Consider the following 14,930-nt stretch of genomic DNA (forward strand, 5'->3'; position numbering starts at 1 on the left):
CTCCGCCAATGGGCGCGGCGCCTCGGCGCTCCGCTGGCGATGCCTGGCGTGCGCGCCCCGCCCCGCGCCCCGCCCCGCCCCGCGCCGCCGTCGGTCGGAAGCAGCGGGGCCGGGCCCACGTGGTGCAGCAGCCCCGGAGCCCCGACGGCCGCCCCGCGCTCCGCCCCCGCCCGCAGTCCCTGTCCCGGCCGGGCCTGGAGGGGACCCTCACCCGGGGGCCGTCCTCCATCCTCGCCGGCCGCGCGGGGCCCCAGGTGAGCCCTCACCCGGGAACCGTCCTCCATCCTCGCCGGCCTCCCGGGGTCCCAGGTGAGCCCTCACCCGGGGACCGTCCTCCATCCTCGCCGGCCGCCCGGGGCCCCAGGTGAGCCCTCACCCGGGGACCGCGGATCGTGGACCGGTTGGCCCCTACCCAGGACCAGCCCGGGGGTGAGCGCCCGCGTCCGCGGTCCCTACCCAGAGTGGACCCCGAGGCGAGCTGGTTACCTTGGGGGCGACCCTCCGCCCCGGGCCCGGCCCCTCCCGGCGGGATGCCGAGGGCAACCGCGCGTGAGCAGCTTTTGCGTGAGAAATCTCGGGGACCCCTTCCTAGGTCCGCTGCAGGGTCCCCGAGCGGAGCGTGGGTAGATCCCGGAGGGTCCCTGCGCGTCTTTGTAGCCGATTCTGCAAATCCTTGGAAGTTACCTTGTAGCCGCGGCGGTAGCTACAAACACACCGAACTTGGAAGTTAAGTAACTAGTTGTCGGGCTTCGGACATTTTGGCAAAACGGGAAGATGACAGCGCTGGGCCGGGCCTGTCCCGTGTAGCGGAGTGAAGGATCCCGCGCTCCATGTCGGTGCCCCTCACCGGCGTTCGCTCTTTCCGTGTTGAGAGTGAGTTCCCCGAAGACAGGTCTGGAGGATTCCCGGGCCCATAGATTTAAAAAGTGCAAGTGATCCAACCGGAAATTCTTTCGCTTTGACAGTTTTATATTAGAATCATGGACTGCGATTTTTATTTTTTTGGTGTTTCCGTTGCCCTGTTTTGTTTTTTTATTTACCATAATTTCGGTATTAAGGATCGTGAACATTTTTCTCTTTTGAAGTAATGACGTGTGTTTTCATCTAATGAAAATGGCTTAACCAGAGATATTTCTCCCCCCTTTTTTTTTTAACTATGACTCTTAGGAAAAACTCAAAGCTACCCTTCCATTGTATAGAATTCTAGGTGGTTGGTATGTTTTCCCTTCCTTCTTTGTTGATGATTTTTTTGTGTTCTCTGTTTGCACTCTTAATTGGGTAGCTGTATTTTGTAGTCTTTTTGGAAAGCAGCAGGTCTTTGTGAATTTACACATTAACAAAGTTATAGTGGGGAGTTGCTGTTGCAGCCGAAATAACAGTACTCCCTTTGGGTTTATACTAAATTTTTTTTTCACTTGGAGGGATATTGTTTCTCTAAATACTGCTTGTTTAGCTCTTTGAACGACTTAATGGAACGCTTTTCTGATACATAATACATAGTATGTTTTAGGAAATTTGTAGAGAAACTTAAACTTTTTCAACCCCAAACCGTGTGTGAATGGATCTTCTTCCATTGGGTTTTGCCCAGTTGAATTCATGCATACTCACCTTTGAGGATGCGATGTTTGATCACAGTAGGAATAGTCGTGCCTATGTGTGTAACCTATCTTCTGCCTGCTTTTCTCTGTATTCCCCCCCAGAAAATTCTTGTGCTCCAGCAACTTATTGTATAGATTTATGCCCAACAATTCTGTTGATGTGTTGTTTTTTAAAAAATATATTTTATTGATTTTTTTTTTACAGAGAGGAAGGGAGAGGGATAGAGAGTTAGAAACATCGATGAGAGAGAAACATCGATCAGCTGCCTCCTGCACCCTCCCTACCGGGGATGTGCCCGCAACCAAGGTACATGCCCTTGACCGGAATCGAACCTGGGACCCTTCAGTCCGCAGGCCGACGCTCTACCCACTGAGCCAGACCGGCTAGGGCCTGTTGATGTGTTTTAATCCATTAAAGAAATTATATATATATATATATGTATATATACACATATATATATATATATACATACTCACACACACATATGTATTACGTAGACAATAGGATTCGTCATGTTCACTTTCTGGTGCCTGTAGAGTTTGACCTTAATCTAACTTTTCCGATCGCGTTCTGTCGTAGGTGAAGTGCGGCAATGGCTGCTGTTTACTCTGGCATTTCCCTTAAGCTTAAAAGCAAGAGAACATCCTGGGAAGATAAGCTAAAGCTAGCGCACTTTGCTTGGATCTCTCACCAGTGCATTCTTCCAAAAAAAGAGCAAGTAAGTTTAACGCGAGACTTACATTCTTATAACCTACTACAGTCACCGGTTAGGTAGACTGCATGTTGACATTTAGTGAAAAAAAGTTAGAAGATCCGAGAAGCTGGGGAGGGAAACATGGTTGGAAGTTAAAGTGATGTCTGAAGGAAAAGTCATCGGTCGGGCATTTCATGAACAAACGCTTTCTGTGGCAAAACTTCCGTCAGCACCTCTTATGCTTGGAAACATCTCCTATTCCAAATTAAGCACGTGCATCGGTGAACAGATGGGGAGTGAGGTGCCAGACTCATGGTAGCTCCATTTGTTCGTAAATCCAAAGCCACGTTTCACGTGCAACTGCTTGTTGGAGCTTCGTTGAATGTCTTTGGAATTTGATGAGCTGAAGGTTGCCTGAGAAATCGGGGGCGGGGGGAGCTTTAGTATGGCCCGGCCCCTGTGACTCAGTGGTTGAGTGTTGACCTATGAACCAGGAGGTCATGGTTTGATTCCTGGGCGGGGCACATGCCCGGGTTGCAGGCTCCATGCACGCCCACATTGGGGATCGAACCCGCAACCCGCGCATGTTCCCTGACCGGGAATTGAACCATGACCATTGAGCCACGCCGGCCAGGCCAAACCCTTGTCTTTGAACTCTGCATTTTTGCTTCGTTTTGTGGCCTTTCTGAGCAATCATGCTTCTAACTTGAGAAATTTAGCATAACTGTATAGAGAAGTGAGAAGAAACTGCTAGAATTTCACTTGAACTTTTTATTGACCTCAGATGAAGACCAACTTGTTTTTATTCTGTAAGAATAACCATTTTACGATGTGAAAGCATCTATGTAATAGGCCATTACCAAAGGTGGGTCTTAGAGGCGAGGGTTCCCCCTGGCAGTTGGATTTGGTTGTCCCTGGGATGCCTCCGTAAATGCCCAGTGTTTATATTTTCCGGCAAATAACTTCACTCCTTTTCAGAGTCTGTTTCTTCCACGTTTAGGTATTACTTGACTGGGCCAGCCAATCATTAGTCTCATTTTATAAGAAGAAACTTGAACTGAAGGAGGACATTGTTGAAAGGCTCTGGGTCTACGTAGATAACATTCTGCATAGCAAAAAGCTGCAGCACCTCCTCAAGAATGGAAAGACCGTCACCCTCCAGGTCTCCCTGGTCAAGGTAGGAGTGTCTTGTGTTGTGCTGTGTGTGTGTGACGTGCATCTCTCTCGACTTCCTGTCAGCGCGGGAGGCTTCTTCTTGGTGTTAGGGTCAATTATATCAGTTTGCAGGAAATGTCAAGGTAGGGGAGAAAGAAAGAAAATCCTATATAATAAAAAGCTAATAGGCAAATTGTCCACTCCACCTGGAGTTTGACCAGGGAGCAGGGCCGGTCGGCCAACCACCTGTGGCCCATCCTCCCCAGCCGGCCCCAGCCCCAATCAGCCCCCCCTAAAACAATTAGGGGCAGGGACGGCTTGCCAACCTCCGCGGATCGGCCCGATTGGGGCAAGCGGGCCGGACCCCACAGTGCACGAATTCGTGCACCGGGCCTCTAGTTAAAGTTATAATAATGACCGTTGTTCATCGAACAAGTATCGTTTGCTCTACGCTGGGCTGAGTACTTTGTTGTTTAATATTCAGGAAAAGTTTAGAACTATTTCATGAGGTGGCTGTTGATTATCTTTTTAACTGGAAGAGATAGCCAGCCGATAATGTTACTTTGTGACACACACACCCACACACACCCCCCTTCCTGTCGGCCTGAAGGGGAGATCAGAGGCCAAAATCTGGTTTGGAATTTCCTCAGATTCCTGACTCAGAGTGATTTTGAAGTCTCAGATCAGAATTATGAGCTTCATTGTCAAAACGGGAGTATTTGCAAAGACGCTGGGCATAGCTGGTGACCATGGAAAGCACTGATAAGGAGCGCTTTGTGTGTGCCAGGCTCAGAGAGGTTAAGTAACTTGCTGAAAGCCACACAGCGAGGCAGTGGCCCAGGCCTGCCTGACTGCCAGGCTGGTGCTGTTCACCCCACACTGCCTCGCCCACGTGCATGCAGGAAGAGGGAGAAGAGCAGGGGAGGCTGCCAGCGGGAGGATTAACAGGTTGAACTGCCTGAAGCCGCATAGGCTCTAGTGGTTCTTGAAAGTATGTTCTAAATCGTGTGTCACCTTTTTAAAATTTTTTATTTTATTTATTTTTTAAAATATCTTGTATTGATTTCAGAGAGGAAGGGAGAGAGAGAGAGAGAGAGAGAGAGAGAGAGAGAGAGAGAGAGAGAAACATTAATGATGAGAATCATTGATCGGCTGCCTCCTGCCCACCCCACACTGGGGATGGAGCCTGCAACCCGGGCATGTGCCCCAACCGGGAATTGAACTGTGACCTCCTGGTTCATAGGGCAATGCTCAACCATTGAGCCATACAGGCCAAGTTCTGGCATCCCTTTTTTTCTTATTATTTAAATCAAGATGAGGTAAGGAGTCAGTGGCTTGATTCTGTTGCATTTTGGGCGTGTGTATGTGTGGGTTTAGGGGCAGTCCTGAGCTTTCTTCCTTTCTCTCCTAACGCCCAGGTCATCAACGAGAGAATCACCGAGTTCTCCCTGTCGGGATCCCAGAGGCACGTGGGTGCCGTGCTCAGCTGCTGCCAGGGCGTCCTGTCCACGCCGGCCCTCGCGGTCATCTACGCGGCCCGGCAGGAGCTGCTGGTGGCCCTGCTGAGCCAGCTGTGCTGGGCGGCCTGCCGGCAGCCGGACGCCTCCGCGGCGCCGGCCCTGCTGTTCGAGGTCACTCACCTGGCCCTGGGCCATTACCTCTCCGTCCAGCAGCAGCAGGTCAACCCCAGGCGGGCCTTCGGGGAGGTGACCGGCCACCTGCTCCAGCCCTGCCTGGTCCTCAGGCACCTGCTCTCGGGGGGCACGTGGGCGCAGGCCGGCCCGGGCCAGCTGCGGCCGGCCCTGAGCCGGGACCTCCGGAGCCAGCTGGAGGCCGTGCTGCGCGGCGGAGCCTTCCAGCCCGAGCTGCTCCCGTCCTACAAAGAGGAGCTCTTGGACCAGCCGCCGGAGGACGCCAAGATGGGCGCCATGAAGAACCTGCTGGCTCCCACGGCCACGGTGATCGCCCGGCTGGCGGACGCCGGCTACTGCGAGCCGCCCCTCCACGCCGCCGTCGTGGCCAGCTCGGTGGCCCTGCTGTACAAGCTCTTCCTCGACTCGTACCTCAAGGAGGGGACCCAGCTCCTGTGCTTCCAGGCGCTGCCCCGGCTGTTCGGCTGCCTGAGGGTGGCGCGCCTGCAGGAGGGGCCGGGGCCAGCCCTGTCCACGTCCGATTGGACCACGGAGCTCCTGGTCGTGGAGCAGCTGCTGGCCTCCGTGGCCAACAACAACATCTACAACATCGCGGCCGACAAGATCCGCCACGGGGAGGTCCAGTTCCGCTTCTACCGCCGCCTGGCCGAGCTGCTGGTCGGCCACCCGCAGGCCTCCGTGCCGGCCTGGTTCCGCTGCCTGCGGGCGCTGCTGTCGCTGAACCATCTGATCCTGGAGCCCGACCTGGACGACCTGCTGGCCTCGGCGTGGATCGACGCCGACGTGACCGAGCTCCGGACCAGAAAGGCCCAGGAGGCCCTGGTGCACACGCTCTTCCAGACGTACGTCAAGCTCCGGCAGGTGCCGCGGCTGTTGGAGGAGGTGCTGGGGGTGATCTGCCGGCCGGCCGCCGAGGCGCTGAGGCCGCCGGTGCTGGCCGCGGGCCCCTCCTCGGCCCTCCGCGAGGGCCTCCTGGACCTGCCCCCGAGTCAGATCCTGGACACGTGGGCCCTGGTGCTGGACAAGTTCGGGGCCGCCGTCCTGCCCTGCCTGCGGGACGACGTGGACATGGCCCTGAAGGCGCTGTCCCTGAGCGCGCTGCTGCACTGCGTCATGGCCCACACGCGGTGCCCGGACGGCGGCACGCCCCTGCCCGTGGTCCGGCGGACGCGGGCCGCCATGGAGCGGATGCTCCGGGAGCTCGTGCAGCCCCTGCTGGGCCTCCTGCTGGCGCCCCCGGGCCCGGGGCCGGAGCTGTGGCTGCAGAAGGTCGGCGATGCCGCGCTGCTGCTCGCGCACACCTGGGCCCAGGTGGACGCCACGTTCGGCCTGAACTGCAGCCAGTACCGCGCCGCGTCGTCGGGGGCCCTCACGGCCGAGGCCCCGGAGAGCTCAGGCCTCCCTCCGCTGCTCCCGGGCGTGGAAGCACGCAGCTGGAGGAAGATCGAAAAGGCCGCGGCCCGATTCGACTCCATCGGCAGGTACTGCCTGGAGCAGCTCCGCCTGCAGAGGATGAAGAGGACGTTAGTGCAGACGGGTTCGCAGTCCGAGGAGGCCCTCCAGGCCCTGAGGGCCGATGCCGCCTACATCCTGGGTTCCGGCCGGGAGGGCTTGGCCCGGGGGACGGCGGCTCCCTGGGATGGGCAGGTGGGGACGGTGAGCGCGGACACGTACCCCGTCGCACACTGGCACCTGGTGGTGTCCAACCTCACCATCTTGGTACCCTACCTCGGGCCGGGCGACGTGCAGTACCTGGCCGGCGTCCTGCTGAGGACGTTGCCCGTGAACGGGGCCCAGGACGGCCCCGCCGACGAGGAGCCGCGGGTCACGCTGGGCAAGATCTCCGAGGCCGTGGTCCGCAGCCCCCTCTTCCCAGAGCTGCCGTCTCTGTACGCCGCCTTCCTGACCCGCCTCGCCGAGGGCTGCGCCGGCGTCCTGCGCGCGGGTGCCCGGGGCGACCCGGGGCCTCTCCGCCAGCAGCTGCCCTGGCTCTTTGAGGAGGACCCCGTGGACGCGGCTCCTTGGGAAACCAGATTGGCCAAAGTGGGACCCGAAGGGACAGAACCCAGAGGGGAAGTTGCCCAGAACTTGCTCTCCTTGGTCCAGGGCGGCTTCCCCATCCGCCTGGAGGAGGAGCCGCTGGGGCGCCTCCTGGGGCTGCTGGAGGTCGTGTCCGCCCTGCAGCTGGACAGCCTGGCGCCCCCCCACCACGCGCACTACTTCCTCCTGCTGCTGTCCACTGCCCTCGCCGTGCCGGGGGGCTCTTGCTCCCCGTCCCTGGCCCTGACGTTTCTGACCACCTGCTACCGGCTCCTCGGCCGCCTGCAGCGAGGGAAGAGCGGCCGTTCCGTGCTCAAGGTCATGTACGCCAGCGACCTCTGGGAGATCGCCCTGACCTCGCTGTTCGGGGCCTGCCGCGGGCTGCGCGTGGACGGGGACGCCGCGCCCTGGCGGGAGTTCCTCCGGGCGGCGGAGACCTTCCTGGAGCAGCTCCTGCAGGTGCTGGTGCAGGTGAAGCACAGCCTGGTGCTCAACTTCGGGAAGATCCTCGCCTTCCTCTCGGGGTGCAGCGCGTACACGGAGGCGGCCGCGGGCAGACGGCGGGAACAGCCCCGCCCGCTGGGCCGACAGCTCCTGCTGGCGTCGCTGGCCGCCCTGTGCCGCGTCCTGGGGCCCGTGGTCCGCGAGCGGAGGCCGCAGCCGGACGCCCCCGAGGCGCTGCCGGGGCTGCTGCGGCAGGCGGTGCTGCGGACGGGCGCGGTGCTCCAGCCCTGGGCGGCCCGCGGCGCCCCGCCCGCTGCCCTCCTCGCCGCGGTCAGCGCGCTCCTGGAGGCGGACCTGGGCCAGCACCCCAGGCCCGAGATGTCCCCAGCGCCGGACGGAACGCGGCTCTCGCACCCGGACCTCTACCGGGGCGTGTACTCGCAGCTGCTGGCGGAGCTGCCCGCCCTGGCCGCCGATGCCCCGGCCTTCCAGGCGGCCGTGAGCTTCTTGGCGCTCTTCTTCTCGGCCCCAGAGCTCCACCCCGCGGGGGAGTCTGTCTTCACTGCCGTGTTTCAGTCTGTGAGAAGGGTTCTCGCAGGTAAGGGGGCTCCCCTCGGGCTGATTCTGTGGCCTGGGGCGGCCCGGGGGCCAGTGGGATGGCGGGCCAGCCTGGCGTGGGGTCGACACTCCGCAGGGCATTTCCCTGGGGAGGGGATTGAGGGTCAGAGAGGCCCCGAGGCTGGGATCTCACAGCTTGTGGGAAGCTGGGACCAGACCTCCCAGCCTTCAGTCCCTCCGCCCTCAGTGCCGGACGCAGCAAGTCAACACCGGGTTGCGGGAAGGTGCCCCGGCCACGCGCAGCGGCCCCACGGCTGAAACGGGGCCGGGCAGACAAGCTGGGGTCAGAGGGTGAGGGGCCCTGGATGTCCTCGCTTGGGGCTCTGTTAGGAGCCCGTGGGCCAGGGGGCATTGAGTGAGAGACTCCCCCAGGCAGTCCCCGGAGGTGGGGGGGTTCTCTTATCCCTTCCACGTGGCCGTCTGCTTAAAAGTACCCGCCCGCCCCCGTGACCCTGCTGGTCTTAAAAAAGAATTCAAGGGAAATAGGGAAAAACGGGCCTGCCCGGTGTGCTCAGTGGGTAGAATATCAGCCTGCAGACTGAAGGGTCCCGGGTTCGATCCCGGTCCAGGGCACGAACCTCGGTTGCCGGCTCCATCCCCAGCCCCAGTCGGGGCGCCTAGGGGAGACAACCAATCGATGTGCCTCTCTCACGTCGATGTTTCCCTCTCTGTCTCTTCCCCTGCCTTCCACTGTCTGTAAACATCAATGGAAAAATATCCCCAGGTGACGATTAACAAAACAAAACAAAAAAAAAGATGGTAGGAAAAATGGTAAAGTAACAGTCGCCTGTCCGCGTGGTCCAGAGGTCAGCCCTGCTGAGCATCGCGTGCGAGAGGCATCTGGCTGGGAATGCCGGGCCCCCGAGCGTGGCGTGTGCCCACGCCCCCAAGCGTGGCCTTCCCTGGGGGCACACTGTCTGTCAGCTCACGGCCACACTGATGTCTGTCCCCTTCCTCTGTCCATCTCGTCTTCCACGCAGACCCCTCCGTTCCGGCTCCGGCGGTTCAGGCCATCGAGCCTCACCTGGGAGCCCTGCTCGCCCACCTGCTGGCGGCCGGGACGGCCCAGGACTTCCGGGCGATGCTGCAGTGGGTGCTGCGGGGGCTGGACCTCAGGAACGCGTGGAGCGCAGACCAGCCGGTGGGTGCCCCCCCCCTCGCCCGGCAGGCGCGTGAATGTGGGCGGGGAGCTCAGACGGGGAAGCTGAAGGTGCCGGGTCCCCCCTAACACCAAACGCAAACCAGTGGGGACTCTAGGCGGAGAGGGGGTTCATGGAGGCAGCTCTGCTCCGAAGGCCCTGGATTCCAGGCCGGGGTTTCTCGTTCTAAGCCTGACTCCGATGAGGACCGGTACAGGGATGGGGCTCTGACTTGGGTGGGAGGGGAGGAGGAGGGTCACTGAGGGTAGCGTGGGGCAGAGAGAGGACGCGCATCTCCTGAGCCCGAGCCCGAGGCCCGGGCTGGACCAGGGCCGCTTCTCTGTCGCCCGGCACTGCCCACCTCTCGATGTTTTTCCTGTGTGTGTCTGCAGCATTTTCGGTTCCTAGTTTTATTTTATTTATTTTTTTTTACATATATGTATATTTATTGATTTCAAAGAGGAAGGGGGAGAGAGAAAAACACCAATGAGGAGGGAGAACCATGGATCGGCCGCCTCCTGCACGCCCCCTACTAGGGATGGAGCCCGCAACCCGGGAATCGATCCGTGACCTCCTGGTTCATAGGTCGATGCTCAACCGCTGAGCCACGCCGGCCGGGCAGGCCCTGGCTTTGAGAGGGCCTCTGCGTGTAGATGGCTGTGCCCGTGTGCGGCCGTGCAGGTCCCCATCCTGACACTTACACGTGTCGGTTTCGGGAGACGCTGTTGACACGACCTCCGCTGTGCCCCAGGTCCGCTCGCCGTATCCATTCCATCCTCCTTTGGTGACAGGAAGCGCATCGCCCCGGGACTTCTCCCGGCCAGGTCCCGCCCAGGCCCGGCCCGTGGATTGGGCGCCGGGGGCCGCTTGGTCCCAGGGTGGGCCTCTCGGAGTGGGCGGTCTCTGCTACGTTCCTCCTCTTCCTCCGCAGGCCATTTTGTCGGCTGTTACGTTGATCAAGTTGCTGCTGAGCTGCCCAGTCAGCGAGGAGCAGGCGCGTCTGTTCTGGCGGGCGAGCCCCCAGATCATCACGGCTCTGACGGTGAGTGTGGGCCCCCCCACATCCGTCCCCTCCCCCACCGTCACCCCTCTTCCCGCCCAGACCAAGGGCGGAGCGTCCTCATCACTTCCACCTGCCCACTGACCCCATCGACGCTGTTGGGAGTTGGGACACCCTGACTTACGCCACCTCCGTTCTTACCTCTGCCTGCTTCAGGCTTTGTTGTTGCTGCTTGTAGAATCACCTACCTTTTCTTCCCTCTATTCCACTGGTTCTCAACCTTCCTGATGCCGTGACCCTTTAATACAGTTCCTCATGTTGTGGCGACCCCCAACCATGAAATTATTTGCGTTGCTGCTTCATCAGTCATGTTGCTACTGTTATGAATCGTCATGTAAATATCTGATATGCAGGATGGATTTTCATTGTTACAAATTGAACATCATGAAAGCATAGTGGTGAATCACAAAAACAATATGTAATTATAGATGTGTTTTCTGATGGTCTTAGGCGACCCCTGTAAAGGGGTCGCGACCCACAGGTTGAGAACCGCTGCTCTATTCCCTCTCGTCCCCTAGCTGCAAAACCGCGAGGCGTGTCAGGAGCAGCCCGCGGCCTTGGCGGTGGTCGAGCCCATCCTGGACGTCCTGGCCGCCCTGCTGCGCCGCGGGGAGGAGGCCATCCGCAACCCGCACCACGTCAGCCTGGCCTTCAGCATCCTGCTGGCCGTGCCCCTGGACCGCCTGAGGCCGCCGGAGTTCGGGCGCGTCTTCCCGCGGGTGCACAGCGTGCTCTTCACCATCCTGCAGTGTCACCCCAAGGTGAGGGCCCGGGACCAGCAGCCTTGCCTTTTTTCTTTTTCTTTTTTTAATGTGTTTTTATTGATTTCAGCCAGGAAGGGAGAGAGAAAGAGATAGACGCATCCGTGATGAGAGAGAATCACGGATCGGCTGCCTCCCGCACGCCCCGCGCTGGGGACGGAGCCCGCAACCCGGGCCTGTGCCCCGACCGGGAATCGAACCGTGACCTCCCGGTTCACAGGGCGACGATGAGCCCCTTTTATGAGAGAGAAGTGGAAATGAGCGATGACGTTCCTGTCTTTCTTCGGCCCGTGTTTATTCCAGGTGATGCTGAAAGCCGTCCCCTCCTTCCTGAACTGCTTCCACCGGCTGGTGTTTGCGGTGATGCATGAAGGCCGGCAGAAGGATAAAGGTACTTTAGCTACCCCGGGGCTTCCTCTCTCTCTCAAAATCAACAAGCTGTTCTTTAAAAAAAGAAAAAGGAAGAAAGCTGGGAAGACACTAGTCGTGGGGTCGCATGTATCTGTCTGTAAGAGCAAAACCCCGCACGATTTCTGAAACTTTGTAAGGAGGCAATGACGCGACTGAGCCCCTCTTATCTTTAAAAGTCACATGTCAAGCAGCACCTTAAAAAAATTTCCCGTTTTCCCCGTTTTAAGCCTTCCTGGTGGAGATCCGTCTCCTTTTAAAATACAGCAGCCATCCCCGACTTCAGCCTGAAAGTCCTGATTATCCTCGGAGCCTCGGGAAACAGCCACGGGCTCCTGGTATTCTAACGGTCCTTCCCTTCGTTACGGAGCGAAACGTTTGGACATACGTGTCCCCGTCCCCGCCCCCCTACCCCCTGTCCTGTCTGCAGAATGAGCTGATTAGAGAGTGGGAGGGAGGGGCGCTGTGAGATGAGGAGGGGGGAGCGCACACGCGGGGGCTGACGGGTTCGGACGCGCTTTGCCGTGCAGGCGGCGCGGAGGACCTGGCCGGGGTGCTGGCGTGCGCCCGCCTGGTGGAGAGGATGTACAGCCACATCGCCGCCCGGGCCGAGGACTTCACCGTGTTCTCCCCCTTCATGGTGGCCCAGTACGTGACGGAGGTGCAGAAGGTAAGCCGGCTCCCCGCCTTTTATTGATTTCAGGGGGGTGGGGGGGGGACTTCAATGATGAGAGAGAATCATGGATCGGCTGCCTCCTGCCTGCCCCCTAGTGGGGATCGAGCCCACACCCCGGGGGCATGTGCCCTTGACTGGAATTGAACCCGAGACCCCGCGGTCCCCAGGCCGATGCTCTAGCCACCGAGCCACACCAGCTAGGGCCAGAGTCCAAATGTCACTGCCCCTGTAAACACGCAGGCCTCGTGTGTGTGTTAGCTTGAAGGTGCCCCCTGTGACGCTTCATTCCAGGCTTTTGTGCTTTGGGTTGGCCTCTGTTTCCCCAAACAATAAACTTTCGAGATGGGCATGTGCAGCTGTGTCAGCTGTGTGCACAACCGTGTTTTACAAGGAGCGTCTTTCTCAAGTTGGAGGCAGACGGAATTCCTCGCCGGGCCTGCCTTCGCTCACGGGGTGTGTCCTTTCCCAGGTCACCTTGTACCCGGCCGTGAAGGGCCACCTGCAGGAGGGCATCTACCTCATCCTGGACCTCTGCATCGAGCCCGACGTGCAGTTCCTGCGCGCCTCACTGCCGCCGGGAGTGCGGGACGTCTTCAAGGAGCTGCACAACGACTACGTCAAGTACCACCGGGCGAAGCACGAGGGCGAGAGGCGGTACGCCGTCTAAGGACACACGGGGAGAGGCGGTGCGCCGTCTAAGGACACGCGGGGAGAGGCGGTGCGCCGTCTAAGGACACGCGGGGAGAGGCGGTGCGCCGTCTAAGGACACGCGGGGAGAGGCGGTAGCAGGAAGACCTGGCGAATGAAAGGCTTCGCTGTCCAGTGGGAAATACGTGGATTATTTAATATGTGCATTGTATTTGACAGCCATGTTTTTCACACATGTAAGTACTGCAATAGTGTCCCGAAAACACGCCTTAGAACGAGGCGGACTCAGTGAACAATTGTCCAGCCTCTTGTGGCCATTCCAGGTGTGGTTCTTGCCTCCTGCACATCCACCAAGAACTGTGTAGAACTTGTAATTAAAGTCCTATTAAAATATCTCTGCCTCTGCCCTAGCTGGTTTGGCTCAGTGGATAGAGCGTCCGCCTGGGGACTGAAGGGTCCCGGGTTCGATTCCGGTCAAGGGCATGTGCCTTGGTTGCGGGCACATCCCCAGTGGTGGATGTGCAGGAGGCAGCTGATCGATGTTTCTCTCTCGTCAATGTTTCTACCTCTCTACCCCTCTCCCTTCCTTTCTGTGAAAAATCAATTAAATATATTTAACAAAAAATATCTCTGCCTCACCGGCCAGCGTGGCTCAGTGGACGAGCGTCGACCTATGAACCAGGAGGTCAGGGTTTGATGCCGGGTCAGGAAAATGGGCTTCTGGGCTTGATCCCCAGTGAGGGGGCGTGCAGGAGGCAGCCGATCCATGATTCTCTCTCATCATTGATGTTTCTATCTCTCTCCCTCTCCCTTCCTCTCTGAAATCAATAAAAATGTATTTGTGCTTTTTTTCTTCATTTTATTCTTAATCTATTTGTTTTTTAATTTAAATTCTCTGTTGTTCAAAGTACTACATAAAGTCTCCTTTCCCCCCCATCGACCTCTCCCCGGCCGCTCCCACCCCCCAGCATGTGCCCTCACCCCCAGTTGTCTATGTCCGTTGGTTTTGCTGTGGGGATGGTGCATTGGAGCAGCAGGCGACCTTTTCAAGGACACAGGTGTCTGACAGCTAGAATCCAGGTCGTCTCTTTCGTTTTGCCCTCGGGTCCCGTGCTCAGATGGGAGGGCCACTGCTCTCAGACGCCTCCTGAGATCCTGCTGGTGTTTCCTCTGCTGGGAGTTCAGGAAGGCGGGAGTCTGGCCGGGGACCCCTCTCCCCAGCTTTTGGAATGTCCCTGGGGCACAGACAAGCACAGAGCAGTCCCCCAGGTGCCCTGATGGTGGCACTGCAGGGCCGCGCTCAGGGCCCAGGGCTGCTTTGAACAGGGAGCTCAGATCAGATGCCTTTACCTGCACCCCAGGAGGAAGGGAAGGAAGAACGAGGGTGCGCACCCCACGTCCTCCCCGCCGTGTGCCCGCCCGCACCCAAGCAGGGCCGGCCCAGCTTCCTCACTGCCATCGCTGTTGGAACTCCAAGCCTCCTTCCTCAGGAAAGAATAGTTTTCAACTCTTATTTTTCAAAAGTATTTTTTTAATTGATTTCAGAGATGGAGAGAGAGAGATGGAAACATCCATGATGAGAGAGAATCATGGATCGGCTGCCTCCTGCGTGCCCCACATTGGGGATCGAGCCGGCAACCCGGGACCCTTCCGTCCGCAGGCCAACGCCCTATCCACTGAGCCATACCAGCTAGGGCTCAACTCTATTTTGTTCATTCACGGGGGAGAGGAGACATTTACCTTAGCGGTTGTGGTGCTGCAAAGAGAAAAGGCGCGATGAGAAAGCAGCGCGTCCCTTTTGGCCACAGCGCTCGAGCCAGGAGCCTTGTTTGCAAAGAGCTGTTGATACAATGACAAGCCTCTAGCATCCATCAGCGGGATGGAGGGGAGCCGGCCGTCGGCCGAGCTGGGTAGGGGCCTCTCCATTTCCCTACAACGCTTCGGGCCTTCTCATTTCACAACCACTTGGCCTGCCAAGTGCGCGCCACGGTCATCTCCATCGGCTGCAAGGAGTGTCAGCGCCTGCGGGTCCCTCG

General features: G+C 58.7%; 1 protein-coding gene across 7 annotated transcripts; it reads left to right on the forward strand.

Moving 5' to 3' along the window:
• The first annotated feature begins 64 nt into the window (after positions 1-64).
• On the forward strand, positions 65-13,763 carry URB2 (URB2 ribosome biogenesis homolog). 7 transcript variants are annotated; one of them, XM_059677703.1, is made up of 11 exons: positions 66-254; positions 310-429; positions 2,179-2,317; positions 3,294-3,470; positions 4,867-8,182; positions 9,183-9,343; positions 10,273-10,383; positions 10,920-11,162; positions 11,466-11,553; positions 12,101-12,240; positions 12,716-13,763. In XM_059677703.1, the coding sequence occupies exons 3-11, from the start codon at positions 2,192-2,194 to the stop codon at positions 12,911-12,913; spliced, it is 4,560 nt and encodes a 1,519-aa protein (XP_059533686.1). In that variant the 5' UTR covers positions 66-254; positions 310-429; positions 2,179-2,191; the 3' UTR covers positions 12,914-13,763. The 7 variants fall into 7 exon arrangements, with proteins under 7 accessions (XP_059533688.1, XP_059533686.1, XP_059533687.1 ...); XM_059677704.1 differs by having other exon boundaries at positions 310-364; XM_059677699.1 differs by having other exon boundaries at positions 66-429.
• The last annotated feature ends 1,167 nt before the right edge of the window (positions 13,764-14,930 follow it).

The sequence above is a fragment of the Myotis daubentonii genome, chromosome 20 (genome assembly GCF_963259705.1).
Source record: "Myotis daubentonii chromosome 20, mMyoDau2.1, whole genome shotgun sequence".
Taxonomy (NCBI): domain Eukaryota; kingdom Metazoa; phylum Chordata; class Mammalia; order Chiroptera; family Vespertilionidae; genus Myotis; species Myotis daubentonii.